Source organism: Anser cygnoides, chromosome Z (genome assembly GCF_040182565.1).
Source record: "Anser cygnoides isolate HZ-2024a breed goose chromosome Z, Taihu_goose_T2T_genome, whole genome shotgun sequence".
In the NCBI taxonomy this organism is placed as follows: Eukaryota; Metazoa; Chordata; class Aves; order Anseriformes; family Anatidae; genus Anser; species Anser cygnoides.
The window spans coordinates 78,726,530-78,743,633 of NC_089912.1; the positions used below are offsets into that span (position 1 = coordinate 78,726,530).

Here is a 17,104-nt window from a genome sequence, read left to right on the forward strand (position 1 = left end):
AATTCTTTATTCAGATGGTGAGAAACGAGTTGCCCTGAGTTGCAGATGCCCGGTCATTGGAAGTGTTCAAGGCCAGATTGAATGGGGCTTTGGAAGGTGTCCCTGCCCATGGCATGGGGGTTGGAACTAGGTGATCTTTAACTCAATCTAACTCAAACCATTCTATGACACTGTGGTGCCTAAGTGCATTTCTTTGGTGTTTTTGTGTGTGCCTTTTACATTTATTTATTTATTTTTAATATCTAGTAATGCAGGGGAAAGTAAAAAGAAAGCAAAGGGGATCTCCAAAAACAGAAACACATCCAGTTCCTCTGATACAGAGTCCAGTTCGTCAGAGGGAAGTTCTTCAGACTCCAAATCAGTATCAGACTCTAGAAGTGACTCTGATTCTGGAAAATCTGGAAGTGCTACTTCTAGTAAGGTAAGTATGTTAAAGATTACATACAGATATATATAAATATGTATATTAAACATTAAAAGATGCATCTAATAATTTGTTTATTTCTTTCTGAGGGAATGGAGATGGGTTGTGATTTTATGGATATCTAAAAAAAAAATAATTTTTGAAAATATTTGTTGACCTTTCATAAAAGACCCATCCCAAAACAACAACTATTTGATAGTTTAAGTAAGAATACTTTACAATGAAAACTGTATTTTGGTTTTAATTCTGTTATACTTTTACACCAGATAGATAAAAAATAAGGGAACCTAATTTTTTTACTTTTTCATTAGTGAAAACATATGTATGTGGGTATTTCACAGAAATAGCAGCCTGATTTGGGATGTTAATTGTATAAAATGGAATCCTAATTACTACAGGACCTGGGTCTGATATGAAGAGTTTCTTACGGGCTTGAAGACATTAAGTGGAACCAGTGGCTTTCTTTTAAAATTTCCTGTTAAAATTAAGAACAGTGCAGTTAATGCATCTATACTTGAGGCGTGTACATAGGCTAGTAGAATTAATATTCCTAATGAGTAATCAACATTTATTGTTCTCTTTTTAATAGGAATAAGGCATATAAATGTTCCATTACTTCAAATTATATTTGGTTTCTTACTGTATTTCTGAGGTAGCAAACTTTCAAGTATCTTTTTTTCATAATGAATGCTGAAATATGTGAAGATACAAAAGTGTTCAACAGAACCATTTATGTGTCAGCTAAGTTTTAATTGCTTACCTTAGGGAAGAGAAAGAGGCTAGAAGTTCATTTTACTCGAGCCAACATTGTAGACCTAAGTCTACTACCATGAACTGAATTCTATTTATCTATCTTTCATTAAAAACAGATGAATGAGGAACCTTACTCTAAATCTGTTAGGAGAATATGATAAAAGAATTTCTGGAAGTTATTTTTCCATTTTCAAAGATTTCCCCTACCTTTCATTCTATATACTTTATAACATTTGTAGGTTAGAATTGTAACTCAGAAGTTTCCATTTTAATATCAGTATACAGTGTTGAAAATAAAGTGATACTCAAGCATTTTAAATCAAACTGGCATATTTCAATCAGGATTCCAGTATGGACTGCTGAGTAGTCAAAACAGGCCTCTTCTGTTGCATTTGATGCAGTTGTAGAAGCTATTTGACAAGTGTGTATCAAATAGTTGAGGGAATCTGTAAGTTTATTAAACTGTTTAAGTGTATTTCCTTTAACTGAGAAAGTAAGGTTCTTCTCTTTTTTTTCCAGTAGAGAAGCCAAGTCCTCTCAGAATGAGCTCTTTGGTGCTAGGTGGAGCATGAATTAATTCTAAGAGTTTGCAGCTCCTCATAGTAGCACAGATATTTCCACCAGAAAATAATACGTACTCTGACCTGCTTAGCTCTGAGCAGCCACTACAAAACTGTATTCAAACAACTTTGTGTTCTCTCTGCTGCATTTGTCCATTTTTCTCAAAATATCAGGGCCAGCTTTCGTTATTTCTTTCACTAGAATTATTTAAGCTGTTCTGGTTCTTTCACAGGATATGTGAGGACTACTAGCATAAAGAAGCATTTTGTATTTTAAAACAGCGATCAAGAATGTGTGAAGTCAATTACTGAGTAGTAGGAGAACCGGAATGTCCAAGAAGCTTGTTTGGGATTGTTTTGTTGAAGTCAATGGAGAATTGTCAAGCCCTTGGATCTTAAGAGAAGAAAAAGAACCTTGCAGGAATAGATACTTGATTAAAGCCTTACTTGTTTAAGAAGAACCTAAAAAGAAATGTGCTAGGAACAAAAGAAGTTTATAAGCCATTGACAGAAGACTTGATTAGAGTCAAAATGTAGAATTGAAAAATTGCAGATCTTTTAAATCTCACAAAAAAAAAAGCAAATATTAAAATTATGTACATGGCAGCAAAAAAAGGAGGCAGGGAGATAATCGATAAGATAGCATAGAGTTCACTATCCAAAAGCTAAATAACTATGTTCCTTGAATTCTTTTTCACTAGGAAACTGTTAACATGGCTGATGGACTAGTATATGAAAACTGTGAAGTTTATATATACATATATATATATATATACACACACATACATATACCTCGGTGTGTGTGTGTGTGTATATATATATATATATGTATATGTATATATATACATACCCCCTCTACTCTGCCCTGGTCAGGCCTCACCTGGAGTACTGTGTCCAGTTCTGGGCTCCCCGGTACAAAAAAGACAGGGATCTCCTGGAAAGAGTCCAGTGGAGGGCCACAAAGATGATACGGGGCCTGGAGCATCCTGCCTATGAAGAAAGGCTGAGAGACCTGGGTCTGTTCAGCCTGGAGAAAAGAAGACTGAGAGGGGATCTCATCAATGTTTATAAATACCTGAGGTGTGGGAGACGGAGGGATTTGGCCAGCCTCTTTTCAGGGGTTTGTGGGGACAGGACAAGGGGTAATGGCCACAAGACAGAGCACAGGAAGTTCCGCACCAACATGTGAAAGAACTTCTTCATGGTGAGGGTGACGGAGCACTGGAACAGGCTGCCCAGGGAGGTTGTGGAGTCTCCTTCTCTGGAGATATTCAAGGCCCGTCTGGACGCCTACCTGGGCAACCTACTCTAAGGAACCTGCTTTGGCAGGGAGGTTGGACCCGATGATCTTTCGAGGTCCCTTCCAACCCCTTAAATTCTGTGATTCTGTGATTAGTTATACATGAATTAGGAGTGAGGGGCTCTTGAACATAGAGGACTTCCACTGTACTCTGTTAATCTTTAGGACTATAGAGTTAGCTTCAGTTTAATTGATGTTGGATGCTTGAGTTTATACCTCGAGTGTTTCTGATATTTGGTTCTATTCAGAAGCATAATTAGGTGAGGGTGTAGAGGGGAGAAACACGTATTTTGTGTTCAACGTGACTGTTGTTCTAAGTAGCTTAACAGATTTTTGGAGAGTTACACATTTTGAGCCCTGTGATCATCGGGTGAGCTAACTGATGATAACCTTGACAGTCCTTCCAAGTTGGAAAGAAAAGCAATAGTTAACAATGTTTAAAGAACATTTCAGATAAAGTCTTGAGTGGAGCCCTTGTATCAAAGTATATTTTACAAGAACCACCCGTGTTTATTTTACTTCCATGAAAACCTTGTAATTTTTCTGCTTCTTTCCATCAGGAAGCAGAATCTCATCCAGGCCCTCAGAAATGCATATTTTTCTACTGAAAGATTTTGTTGGAAAAAACATTGCTTATATTATTCTACTATGGGACATTCTTAATTTGGTTAGCATAGGTGGGGAAATTTTATATCCTTAGATATAAAGATTTTATATCCTTATAGATAAAACTAAAAATATCTTCTGAAATACATATTGATAAGAGGAGTAGTTAGTTTGCCACATGTTATGAACTCTGTTACACAGATAATGTTCTGAGGGCTGACTACCATTCTCTGTGTTTTGTTAGTTACCATTGCCACATTTAGCAGAATCTTCGTAATAAACAAGGTTTGATTACACTCACATGGGAGCTTAATTTGTGTATGCATCCATGCATTTACAAGCAGAAAAATAGGTTACAAAAGCAGATTTTTTTTCTGAATATATTATTAATACTTTCATATTTATTTTTGCGAAGAATTGTTTTGAAAATGCTGTTTTGTTCACCATAACTGAGCTGCAGTGAGTAGGAAAGTCAGTTTCTTGTGCTGCAGTGTTTTATATCATTTTGAAATATGGGTAGTTTGAGGTGTTCAGATACATGACATACTCTGAGCATAAATACTGTGGAGCTAAAATGCAGATTTCAGGATGCATATGTAAGTAAATGTCTTTACAGTGGGATTTTAAAATCAGCTACTATTGACCTCCTTATACAAGTATAATACAGTCACTCAGCTGTTAAAAACCTGATCCACTATTTAAAAAATATACAAAAACAAATTGTCTATCTTTCTGCCTGATCTCTTTTCAAGTGCTAACACAATGGAAACAGTGGGTGATCTGTCAATGCATTTGGATTGTCAATGATGGTTTTGTATAAATATTGGGAGGATAAGAAATAAAATTCACACAGCAAAATATGATTTCATCTGCCTTTTCTCTGCAGCTCCATGGCTCATGCTGCGGTGTGAAATTCTCATTTTACACACTTTGCAGGCGGAGCACATGAATTATGCATTGAGCAAGAGAAATCTCCTGCTTCAAGTCCTATATGCATTTACCAGGTTCTATCTCTATTACCAAGATGAATTGCAAATGGAGAAATGTTTGATGGAATATAGCTTAACTTCTTTGTTTAGTATTCTGCTTTTCCTGTAGTGAGCTCTCCTGGTAGGAAACTGTTTGGGTTATATTATAGATTTATTTCAAGGAAAAAAAAATACAAAAAAAAAATATATGTTACAGGGAAATGCCAGACACGTCAGAACCTTTTTATTGTCTTGATTTGGAATGCAAAGCTTTTTCCATTCAATAGAAATATCTGTTGATAGTGTTTGTTGCAGTCATTGGCTATTTATTATTCCTAGAAAGCCAATCAATTTTCTTTTCTTTGAAAAATAAAAGAAAAAATAATCACATGTCTAATAGACAAGACAAATTTAACTAGATTTCTTTGGTGTTTTAGCACAATATGTATACGCATGTGTGTATCTATGTGAGTGTGTACACACAGAATTAGCTGAGTATTTATTTAAGCTTGACACACTTGACTGAAGTAGAAAATAAGACTTCAGTATACTTTAGTATTAGCTTTATCTTGATTTAGTTTGCCTCTGATTTTACATTTCCCAGATGATAGGGTTGTTTGTTTTTGCTTTGTTTTTTGTTTGTTTTTGTTTGTGTGTTTTACAGTAAACTGATTATACTTAAGTACAGTGTACTGATAACGTGTGCTGTGTAAGTTTTTCTTACCATGCATTACCTCAATGTAATGTTTCTGTACTTGCATCTTTATTTTATTTTGAAATATAAAAAGATCTGTGAAATATTTTTCAGTTCTAAAGATGAATCACGTCATAGATTCAAAATCAGTGCATAAATACATTTTTATGTTATAAATTTACATATCAAGCTTTGTGTTGTACTGAGTAACCACTTTAGAATGATAAATAACAGGAAAAAAAAATAAAAAATGTTTTCTATGTTCTTTGCGTCATAGAATGTCTTACCTTAACTGTCTTCAGTAAACAGATGAACAATAAGAGAATGTCTTGAATCTGACTCCTAATATTTTTTTTAAACTTTTTTTACTGGGCAATATTGTTGTTAGCAAAACTCAAGCACATTCAAAATTTTTATCCTTGTGGTATCCTCTCATATGAGTGAGCCACTTTTTATAGATTTTAATTGGCTGCATAATAAAAGGGAATGTGAAAATCCCTTCCCTACTGGAAAGAGGAGCACATATTACAACTAGCTAAAAATAATCTTTGAACCTTATTTTGTAGTTGATGGAAGAAATTAACCTTATGAATAGGTGGAGGTAGAAAGTGAGAGAGTTGGGATTTTTTTTCTAATCTATTTGCTTAACTGTGTTTTCTTTGATTATGTTCAGGTGTCCCGAGATTTTACAGTTAACACACTAAGTCAGTTGTGATACATAATGTGCAGTAAAAGAGTTACAGATAATGTATTTCATGGCTGAATATTCACAACATGGAGCTTAAAAAAAGACTTGTTATTGATTAAAATAATTGTTACATAATTTCTCTGAGACTTCACAGACTTGAAGTAACTCACAATTCAAATAAGATCATAGTGCAGAAATTAAAGTAAGCACATAATTCAACTAGCACCTGTCATTTATAAAGTATACTGTATACCTTCATTTCACAGATGAGGAAAAATAGCGAAAAGCAGTCAAATAAATTGTCAGTAACCTCATTGGAAGAAAAAATTAAGTCTTGTGGTTTTGACCAAAGTGGCACTCAGGAGAGATGGTTTTTCAACAGAGTCCCTCAGTAGTTCTGGACAAGTCATATAGGGAATGGAATCATATTAGGACCATTTTAAATATATTTTTTTGTAATATTGCCATGGTCCAGAGGGATGTCATGGGTCAAATAAATCAGTGATAATACAACACTCAAATACTGTAGTAGTAAGGACCGTTCAAGTATGTTGATCTAATAAAAATAAAAGTGACTTCCATTCTACTCTGTCCACAAGTCTTCTCCTTCCAGAATAACTAAAGCACATCTGTAATGACCATGTAAGTGAATACTGTCTGTTTGAATCATAGAATAGTTTGAGTTGGAAGGGACCTTAAAGATCTCCCAGTTCCAACTCCCCTGCCATGGGCAGGGACACCTTCCACTAGACGAGGTCTCCCAAAGCCCTATCCAACATAGTCTTGTACATGGGGCATCCACTGCTTCTGTAAACAATTTGTTCCAGTGCCTCTCTCAACCTGCTCGTCATACTTCTTTTGATGCAGCCCAAGATACGGTTGAGCCTTGGGTTTAATTGGAAGAAAATGAGGAGCAGTGTCATTTTGTCCTACGTAAACCCAGTAGTCATTAATATCAATGGCTTAACCTAGCGAGAACATTAACATGGCTTCTTGTGTGTTCTTCAGAGGGAACCATGGAAATTCTCACAAAACTGGAAAAAATGAACCCAGCATTAGTGTTAGCTTGCAACTGACCGTAAGACTGAGAGACTATAAGAAAGGGAAAAAAAAGAGGGGTCATTTTGCTTTATGGTGACAATCAAAGAAAATGAACCTAGCTGCTGAGCTTTTGAGAGGGTCTCCAGGCTCCTTTAGGAAGTTGTATTGTGAGTGCCTGAAAGGACTGTGACAGCTTGTAAGTAAAGCTTAAGTAAGGGAGCCCAGGATGGGCTTATGGAGTTTTAGTGTTTTGTGTAGATCCGTTTCACTGATTAGAAAAGCTAAAAGAATAATACACGTGTGTATGGATTTGGCTGTCACAGACTGTTGAAGACAGAACTGGTAAACTAAAAAGCTCATGGAAGTGGAACTCCTGGAAAGACTACATTTAAATTCTTGCAGTAGCTTGAGTAATGAGCAGTCTTAAGGTCTAAGGGCAGTTGACAAATTTCTCTGAAAGAATGATGAAGCCTGCTGTCTGGTGACTGAGCCAGAGAGACAGACCAAAGGCAGAGTTCTGCAGCTGATCCAGACAAAGGAGGCTTAAGAGTGGATTGGGAATAGCGTGATGAAAAACTGTCTTATGAGCATCCAGTGGGTACTGTGTCCAGACTCTGTCAGTGTCCGAAGATCAATCATTTTTACTAATCCACAGTATCTGGAGCCCATTTTGAGCTGTGACTCATTAAACTCTGTCTTGAATCATCTCTGTCTAGATGTTCTGTAGATACGACCAATGTTCACTCTTATGAGGCATGTCTGTAACTTTTTATTTAGCTGTATTGCAACAAATTTTTTGAAATTGTATGTAAGCCAAGTCACTGAGATTACTCTATTACTACTCTACTCTGCAATAGTATGCTGACAATACTGGCAATTTTTGTATTAGAATTCATCTTACAGCTTAAAATTACATATTTTTTTTTGTGACAAAAAAGAAACTTTTTGTTGACTTTCTCCAGCAATTAAGTAGTATCCCATTACATGATAGGACAGGTTTCCATCCTTCTAGAAAAGCGCAAATCATACTGCTTCCTTATGATGTGTTTTTGCCCTGTTTTTCATACAAAAATAGAATATTTTTTTTTAAATCGTTTCTGTCTCTAATGGTATCACCAGAAGCATCTGATCTGTCAGCAAAAGTTGTCTTTCAGTAACAGTTGTTACTGTTATTAATATTAGACCAAAGGATGGGCTTCAGAGGAGTGAAATATAGCTTAAATGTAGAGCTTGGGTTCAGCTTATGTGTACAAAGAACTCTGTCTCAATAGGTGAATTCTTTGAATGCTAAGTTCTGGAAATGGACACATTTTTCTTTTAAAGCAATGAAAATACACTTTGCCGCTATAGAAGTATAAAAGACCATTCTTTTGCTGATATGGTAAAAGATGAAATATTCATCTATTTTGACAGAAAGAAGAAAAAACTGCGCAAGATAGAAAAACTCCAAGTAAACAAGATGTTTTTCTCTTAGATTTAGACGACTGTAAGTATATTGATTGAAGCCTTATTTTTTCTATGGTGTATATTCAATTCAGTTGACTCAGTGAAATTTTAAATGTCATAAACATTGATTCCGTTCATTTATTGTCCCAGCTTCCTGACCAAAAAAAATATATACATATATTGCTCAGACTAGCAACTTTTTTTTAAGCATATTTATTATAATACATCATTTTGTTTATTATAGAACTGAAAATTAGTTTAAAATTTTGGAATGCATTGGGATGTAAAACATCTTTTTTGAGAATTTTGTATATCTAGATTTGTTTTCTGTTAAAGTGGGCTTATTTCCTCAGGTAACAATGGATGTTTCTTTTACAACATCTGTGCAATTTATGAAGCAATTATGCTACTATAACAAGGTACTAAAAATATCAATTTCAAAAAACAGATTAAAATGTAGTTTTGGAAGGGTACAGTAGAGCTAGTGCACTTTTTTTCTATGGTTTGTAGCGCAGGTCTTCAGATTTTCTTCTATGTGTGCAACAAATGTTAGAATTGCATTAATATGTACTTTGCACATAACTCATATTGAAAATGTGCTGCACAGTGTGGATCAGATTGAAGGATAAAATGGAGTGAAAAAGTCAGAAAGAAGAGCAAAATATCTTCAATGTAAAAAATGTGTGTCATCTATACATGTAGTTTTATTTGTATTTTATTATCAGTTTTATTTATTAATATATATTTTATTATCAGTTTTATTTATATTTTCATTGTTTATATTGAGCATGTCTGCTATGTCTGGAGAAAATAATGTTCTATGATTAGGAGATGTGAGCATGAAATAATTAGATCAAGACATAAAATCTTTTTAAACTTAATGAAAATAAGTTATCGTCCTTCCCATTACTTTTATTTGTATTTTTAGTTAAATGTCAGTTGCCTTTCTAATTCTAGTCTACCCTGTGACAACTCCTGTGGCAGTTCCTACAGCAGCTGTTTTGTCCCCAAGTTTAACAGCAGACCTAGAGGGATTAAGTCTGTCAGGTTCATCGGTCATTGATGTAAGTAGCCTTTAAAAAAGGGGAGAGGGAGGTGTCTTAATTTAAGCATTTTGTATTTTTGAGGCAGTCAACAAAGTGATTTTTTGGAAATACTTTCTCCTGTAAAGGTCCTGCATGAAATTGTGGTTTACATGCAGGTCTGGCAGCTTTTTTGGATTCGTTACATTCTGGAAGGTGGAGAAAAGAATGAATATTGCATATTTAAGAAGGATGCCTTCAAGGATTTTAACCTTCTCTTTCAATTTGTTTTTCTTTTTTTTTTTTTTTCCTCCTCTGCCTTAGGGAAATGTGTATTTACAAATTAAGCATCCAAACTATAGAAATCTTTCAAATCATCTAGTTGCTGCAGTATCAAAAATAAGCTACATAAAATCACATACTTGTTAATTCTCAGCCCAATTATTTACCATACATGACTCCAATTATGACATTTGCTACTTGGAAGTAATTTTTCATGAGTGTACAAATCATAGCCCCTGGGTGCAAATAAAAAGGGTATAGATTTACAATCAGTGGTGTATCAGTATGTGTCATGATTCATTCAGTTAGTGCTTTCTGCTTTGTAGCACTTTCCATTAGGGAATCTCAAAACTATAGGTATAATTAAGGTTAGCAAAGTCACGGAGGGCATTCCTTTGTTGGTGGAAAGGATAGTAGTTTGTGTTCTTGGTCTTGTTTATTTTATTTTTTATTTTATTTTAATGTAGGGTTTTTGTTTGTTTGCTTTGTGTTTTTTTTTTTTGTCCAATTTAAATTTGCAATTTAATAAGGGATTGGAGCGATACAAATCCTTGTGAAAGTTTGTGGGAGTGACAAGAAGAAAATAAAAGAGGCATGGACATTTTTTAGCCTAGCCTTGTTTCTTACATGGCTGGTATCTAGAACCTACAATGCAAATTTAATAATCTCTGTTAAGGTACTTTTTGTTGGCTTTGGGAGCAATACATTTCCAAAATTATATAGTTATTAAATACTTATAAAGAAGGTGCAAGAAATTATTTTACTTAAGAAATAAAAGATTTTAGCTAATTGTTCAGTTTTATATTTACAGGCTTTAAGTTCTTGTGTTTAAAAGATAAACTTGCAGAGAGTGTGGTGGGTATTAGCCTAACCTGAGAGAACTGTGATACAATTTAAATTCCAAGCGGGCCAGTAACAATTTGGACACACACTTTACCTGGTGCATAGTCAATTCACGTGTCACACAGTCTGAAAATGCCTGGTGCTGTCTTGTATCAGTTACTCTGTGGTGCAGTATGCAGTGCTAGGCAGAAAGCCTGCCTTTAATTATGCAGTTATTTCAGTGGTTGCAATGCCACAATTTCTTGTTTGCTATTCTTAAGACCTTAACAGGTCAAAACACAGGCTGTCATCTGTTTCTCTTGCTCTGAGGCTAGCTTAAGAATGATTCTGGTCATTCTGGTACTTCAGAATTATCATCTTTGACGGTAAGTTAAAAATGGCGATCAGTAATGTTGGGTGCTTGAGAACAGCACTTGTTCACCAATGTCTGGAGTCCTTTCTTCATCTAAAATACATGAACATGTTCCACTTCCCACATGTGTGCTTGCTTTCCTCATGATAACCGTAAGTTATTGCTTCCCCCAGTTCTTCAGAAGGTAGCTGCAATCAAGTGATGTGTTAGAAAGAGCTGGAAGGTATAGGCTGAACAAAGGAAGTTCTGTATAAAAGGATTGATTCCACAAAATGCTTCTTTCTTGGTACTACTGAGTTCTTGGTAAAATACGTAATCAGTGAAGAAGCTGGACTATTTCCTCATACTTCCTGCTTTGGAAGCAACCTAAGTTACATCATCACTAATTGTTGCTGCCTGCATAGTGATTACCTGTTTTATAACTGTCATTGCCATTGATAGTAGTTGCAGATGTCCGTGAGGTCCTTTGCAGTGTTTTGTGTTCCAGGGAATGAAAAAAATGAAATACTAAAGTTAAAAATTATTCTTTCAAATGATATCCATATCATTAAAAGTTTTGTATACATGTGTTGTTCAACACCATCAGGTAATTTTCTAAAAATTAAAATGTAAAAACAGCTTTTAAGATTGTATGTGGGAATGTCTCTCTTAAAGTAGTATTCTGAATTTAATCCGTGGCCACTAGTTCCAAAAATAAGAAGAATAGTTGTCATACTTCAGAAAACTTTTTCTTCCTTCAATTGGAGAGAAAATGAATTTAACTGTAGGGCACATGCCAAACTAACAGAGAGAAATTAATTTATTACTAGGCAATGGAGAGCATGGAGTAAAAATAGATAAGTACAGTATATGACCCTAATATCAAAGAAATGTAGCAGCCACTTATCTTGAATATGTCAGGCAGTCTATTATTCAAATCATTCAGGACTGTAATTGGATACAGCTTTTAGAAAACTTATAACTCTACATTCATAGCTGCTGAACATTATAGAAAACATAAATACTAGAAGTGTTTTACAGTAATGCTCTAGATCTCTTCAAACCTACAAAAACAAAATATCCCTGGATAGCAACTACAGTGTACAACCTGATACTTTGTCCCACAGCTCGCTAGGTTTTATGACTCATGTTTTCACATAAAACATTTACCTGTCATATAAAGACACACATAAGCATATTATAGTTTACTCCAGGAAAAATAATTTTTTCTTCTGGTAATTTATAGATAACTTTTTTCCTATTGTATATGGAAAACATAGTAAATCCATGTTCATGCTTCTGCCCTGGTATGTGTAGTCTACCTTCAAGTGGGCCATCTGAAACAGGTAACTATGGTCACCGGAGGCTACTCCTGAGGCTTTTGTGCATGTGCACACAGAACTCATGCATTTGGAATCAAATGAGTTTTAGATAGTGAAATACCCTTGAAGGCTTGAAAGATAAGTGAAGATATAGTACCAATTAAAAATAAGAAGTGAGACATCTGCAAGCTACCAATGTAAAATGGGTATCTGAAAACACCAGAAATGTGTGTCATCCCTTAAATGGAAATTTTTGAAGAGAGAAAAGATGGACTAAAAAGCAAAACTCACAAATGACAGGGAGGGTTATAATGTGCTGGAAGAAATAATACTGTGAGCAGGAATGGTTAATGGAGGAAAGGGGATGGGTATGGTTTCAGACAGAGAAGCTAGAGGGGAGTCATCATATGTTCCTACAGTAACACAACTGATGAGAAAAAAGCTGAACCACCTGTTCTTCTCTCATATGGACTTTAGATAGTAAAAATGATTGAGCAACTGGTTCCCTAAACATCTAGAGCCCTAAGCATGCTATATATGATAATTAAAAATATATATACTTCAGAAAAAAATATTGAGGAGGGAATACTACTTTGGTAGCAAGAAGTTTGTTATAGTTCAGAAAGGTGTTAGTGCAAGGGAGAACTGACAGTTGGATATGAGCTTTTGCAGCAGCAGCAGTTGGATGGAGCAAAAAGCTGTACGGAAGTATATGTTGAGATGAGTAGGTATTGAGAGGAGAAGATGAGGTATGTTCCTTGCCCCCAGTGCATGATAATTTGGGGAAAACATCAAGGCTGAATGATAAGAGATGTTCATGATAAAAGCATACAGCAAAAGAGGGGAAGGCTCTTGTGGTGAAGAGTTACTTATAGAAAACATATTTGATGCAATAATTTAGCCTTTTCGTTAATTATTATGCATATTGAGTTATGTCATAGTTGTAGAAGTGGTACTGCTTTACTTACTGTTTTTCTTTGGTATATTCAGTGTATTCTCTTGAAAGTATTATCTATAATAGGTTTTTATTATTTTCTTCTGCTCAGAATTCCACGGAATCTGTTTAGGAAAGGAGTAGTAAATCATACAGTTTCCTGTCCCCTGAATCTTCCACAGAACTCTTAACTAGGATCCACTTTGAGAACTTCTTTAGAGTGGTGATGCGTAGAGCAGAAATAATAGCTTTTGACAAAAGTCAAGGTCAAGCTGCAGACCTGTCAAGCCAGGTGATAAATACATTTAATTTCAAATTTAGCATACTTATGGAATTCCTTGAAAAACAGTAAACATGAACTCCCCCAGTATTCAAATAGAGATACTTTTAGAATAGGATCACCCCTTAAATGATATTTTGATTTCTCGGTTTTTGAGGTAATATTGGCAGGGCAAAACATTCTTATCATTTAGATTACTCTGTCTATTCAGTCTAATTCCACTATAGCAAGTATTACGACTGTCTCTGAAGTATATTCTGTCCTTGTGTAAAGGATCTCTTCTTGGAAGTACTGGGAACACAGGAACTGCAATAATGGATTATATCATCAGTGTAGTCTGTTATGCAGTTTGTGGGAAAGGTTAGCTTGAGGTGCTTAAGAATTTGCAAATCCTACAGTAGAGAAATGAAAAGTAGTTCTTCCAAATAGTTATTGGCATGCACTCTGCTTCATGAGCTTTATTTTTTCAAAGCTTCGTTAACACTAATTATTATATAACTAGATTTATTTGTAATTTGTGTAAGCTCTGGTCTTAGCTCTTCTTGTGTTCTTACCTCGGGAATGGCTATGTCATCAGAATTAACTTGTTAATGATATGAAAGAGCTATAGTGCAATCACTAGTGACAGGAGCAGACTGTATGGAATGGTTTAAATAGATTCTTGCTATTCTGCCCTGGGTTTGTAGAGGTAGTTTGAGTAATTATCATTGTTTTTTAAGTAATTATTTTTATATTTGTGTAAATACATATAGTCCTTCTTGAGACACTGATATATTTTTATTGTCGGATAAAAGTTGTTTCTTTTCTCAGTTTTGAATGTTAGCCACATCTTCTTTTTCATCATGTTTTTGTAGTGGTTTTATGTTACAGTAGCCCGAGCTTATGGTGTTGGTATCATTTTATGTAGTTTACTATTTGACCTCTTATTTTTACCTTCTTGTACGTAATGTCTTATCTTTTTGGTGTCTCACCATAGGAGAGCTTCTTCCTGCATATGAAGTGTTTATGTTATACTTTTTTTGAAGCCCACCTTTTTATATAATGATTGGAATTGGGGGAGTTTGTTGGGGTGGGTGGGGGAGGAAGGGGTTGGTGGGTAAGGTATGCTAGATGCATGCTATCCCTGTGCAACCTTATAACTTGTTTGCATTGTTGACCACACTTGTACATTAGGCAGAGTGTTTGTAGAGTTCTGCAGAGTTCTTTGTCCAACTTCATTTCTTAAGATGAAGATTTTTCCATGTGGAACAGTTTTTAAACTATGGGTGTTGCTTCCACTTTTCTCTAAGCTGTGCCATACAAGCTTTGTAACTAACATTATGCTCGCCTGAAACAAATTTTGCAAATACCATGTTAGTAAGATGGAAAATTTGCACCTATGAAACAAGTGAAAATAAGTCTTAAAGGCAACAGCTAAAAAGCAACTTTTTTTTTGTGCACCCAAAATTCAGCTATTTAGTTGATTAGGTGTGACTGATGCTTGTGGTAAATCAGCCTGGTCCAGTGGATACAGAACTGGGTGTTACATATGGAAAATGAGTTCTATTTTTGGCTTACTACATGCTGTGTGATCTGGAGGGAGTAACTTAATCTTTTAGTTTTCCATCTGAAAAATGAGGATAATGATGCTTACTCACCTTGGGAAAGTACTTGGAGAGCTACAAATGAATATAGCTGCTCATCAGCAGATATTAACCATTGCCAAGAAAGAGAAGGAATGAAACAAAGACCTCCCATATACTTAGATTTATTTTTCCATGTTTATAAAAATTGCTGTAGCAGATGGTGTTCTTAAAATGGTAATGCAACACATCCGTTACATTACATATTTGAAGTTATGTCCTTCCATAAATTACTTCTACACACTTAAAAAAATGATAGCTTAATTTTTTAAAAACTGCTATAACACTATTTTTAAACTAACATTTTTACTCTTTAATTAGAAATCCATTTATCAATATTTTTAACTTTTATTATTGTTCAGGTCTTAAAAATACCCATCTTATGTTTACAAATGCATTAATACTTAGCAAACTTTACATTCAAGAATTAAGCACATTCAGCTTCTTTCCTTTCAAACAAGTTAGAGAATTTAATTTGAAAGTTCAAATAGGATCGACCTCTCTTTCTTCTGAGTCAGAAATAAATCCTTGATATGACATGCTGGCACAAATGAAAGTATGCCCAGTCTGGGAGGCATATTTACTATTACTATGGATAATCTCATTGATTTAGTTGATTACTGTGTGTTTTAGTACTAGATGTTTTCCAGATTGATTCTTTTATTTTTATATGCATATGTATACACTTGTGTAGATATATATGTATGTATATGTATTAATGTATCATTTTTAAATAACTTAAACATTACTTAAAATGTATACAGATTAACCAGGTCTTTGGTTAGTAGTGCACCTTCTTTAATGCTGTTTCACTGTTTTCTTGTCTTGGACTGACAAACTTTAATGTAATATTCAAATACTGTATTTAAAAGTGAAAAGTGCTAAAACTATGAAGTAAGTGCAGTTAAAATATCAAAATCTTACATATAAAAGAGAAATGAAATTCGGAGCCGGGGGGGCGGGGGGGAGGCTGTTAAAAAAGAAGCTCCTTTAGATAAATTACTTTGAGGAGCCCCTTGATCTTTGTTATTCCTTCCATTAAAAGTCAATACTTTCCTTAAAACTAATTTTTTTTTTTTGAGAATTAGATGCTTACATCTGCAAAAGAATTCAAAGTAATGTTTCTTTTTCTTTCCAACATGAAAAATAAGTATATTATGCTCCTTAAAATAGGACTGCTAAAAACAGAGTTGGTGCTATGTTGTTAAAAATCATGTGTAATACATGACGATGATGACTCCGTAAGTTATTCTGTAAACATGCCGTGATGGTGTATGGAAAATAGAGTTTGTCTGTTTATGTGTTACACTAACTCAGACAGAAGAGAGAGAGAATCTAAGCTGTATTTTTGTGTTATTTTGTCAATAAAACCTAGCTCTTAAAAATTTCAACCACATCTTTCTAAGGTAACATTTACCTCCTCACATCTTTAGCATCTATCAGACATGACGTGGGACATATTCACTGACCCTAAAAATTTTCATCAGTCTCATGCACTGGAAGGGGGCAGCCCCAGCCAGACAAGAGGCTCATTTCAATTTTAACGGCTGTAATTAAAGGTTAATTCACTGAGTCAGGATTAACGAGGAAAGTACAAATGATAGGCAAGCAGCTGCCTTTATAATACAGGATTAGAACAATGCAATTACAATAAGAATTAGAAAAAATCAACTTCCCGAAAAGGTTCTGTAATGAATGAACTGCATTTCTCTGTTCTTAATTGTGGTACTTAAACATGAAGACTTCATGCAGCACTGTTTTTGTTGTTGTTGTTATAATAACACTTGATCAACAGTGTGTCTAATAAGACAGTATTCCAAGTACAGTGACAGCAACTGTTATATTGATATATTTAATACTGTGCTGTACTGAGAAATTTCAAGCTTACTACTTACTGTGTTGTAGCTGTATGTGCTAGTCACAAAGCAGATGACTACCTTGAACTCTGTGATTAACGATTTATTTCTAATATATTGTTTTATTTATTT

General features: G+C 34.6%; 1 protein-coding gene across 4 annotated transcripts in view; it reads left to right on the forward strand.

Moving 5' to 3' along the window:
* The window catches only part of AP3B1 (adaptor related protein complex 3 subunit beta 1), a 165,250-nt gene that overhangs the window by 100,656 nt on the left and 47,490 nt on the right, over positions 1 to 17,104 (forward strand). For 3 of the 4 annotated variants that reach the window (XR_010827451.1, XM_066987680.1, XM_066987681.1), the window contains exons 20-22: positions 247 to 421; positions 8,448 to 8,520; positions 9,438 to 9,544. Coding sequence is in view for 3 of the 4 variants with exons in the window: in XM_066987680.1 (XP_066843781.1) it covers positions 247 to 421; positions 8,448 to 8,520; positions 9,438 to 9,544 (355 nt within the window). In the remaining variant the exon portion in view is untranslated. The remainder of the gene's footprint in view (positions 1 to 246; positions 422 to 8,447; positions 8,521 to 9,437; positions 9,545 to 17,104) is intronic. The other variant, XM_066987682.1, reaches the window with a different exon arrangement.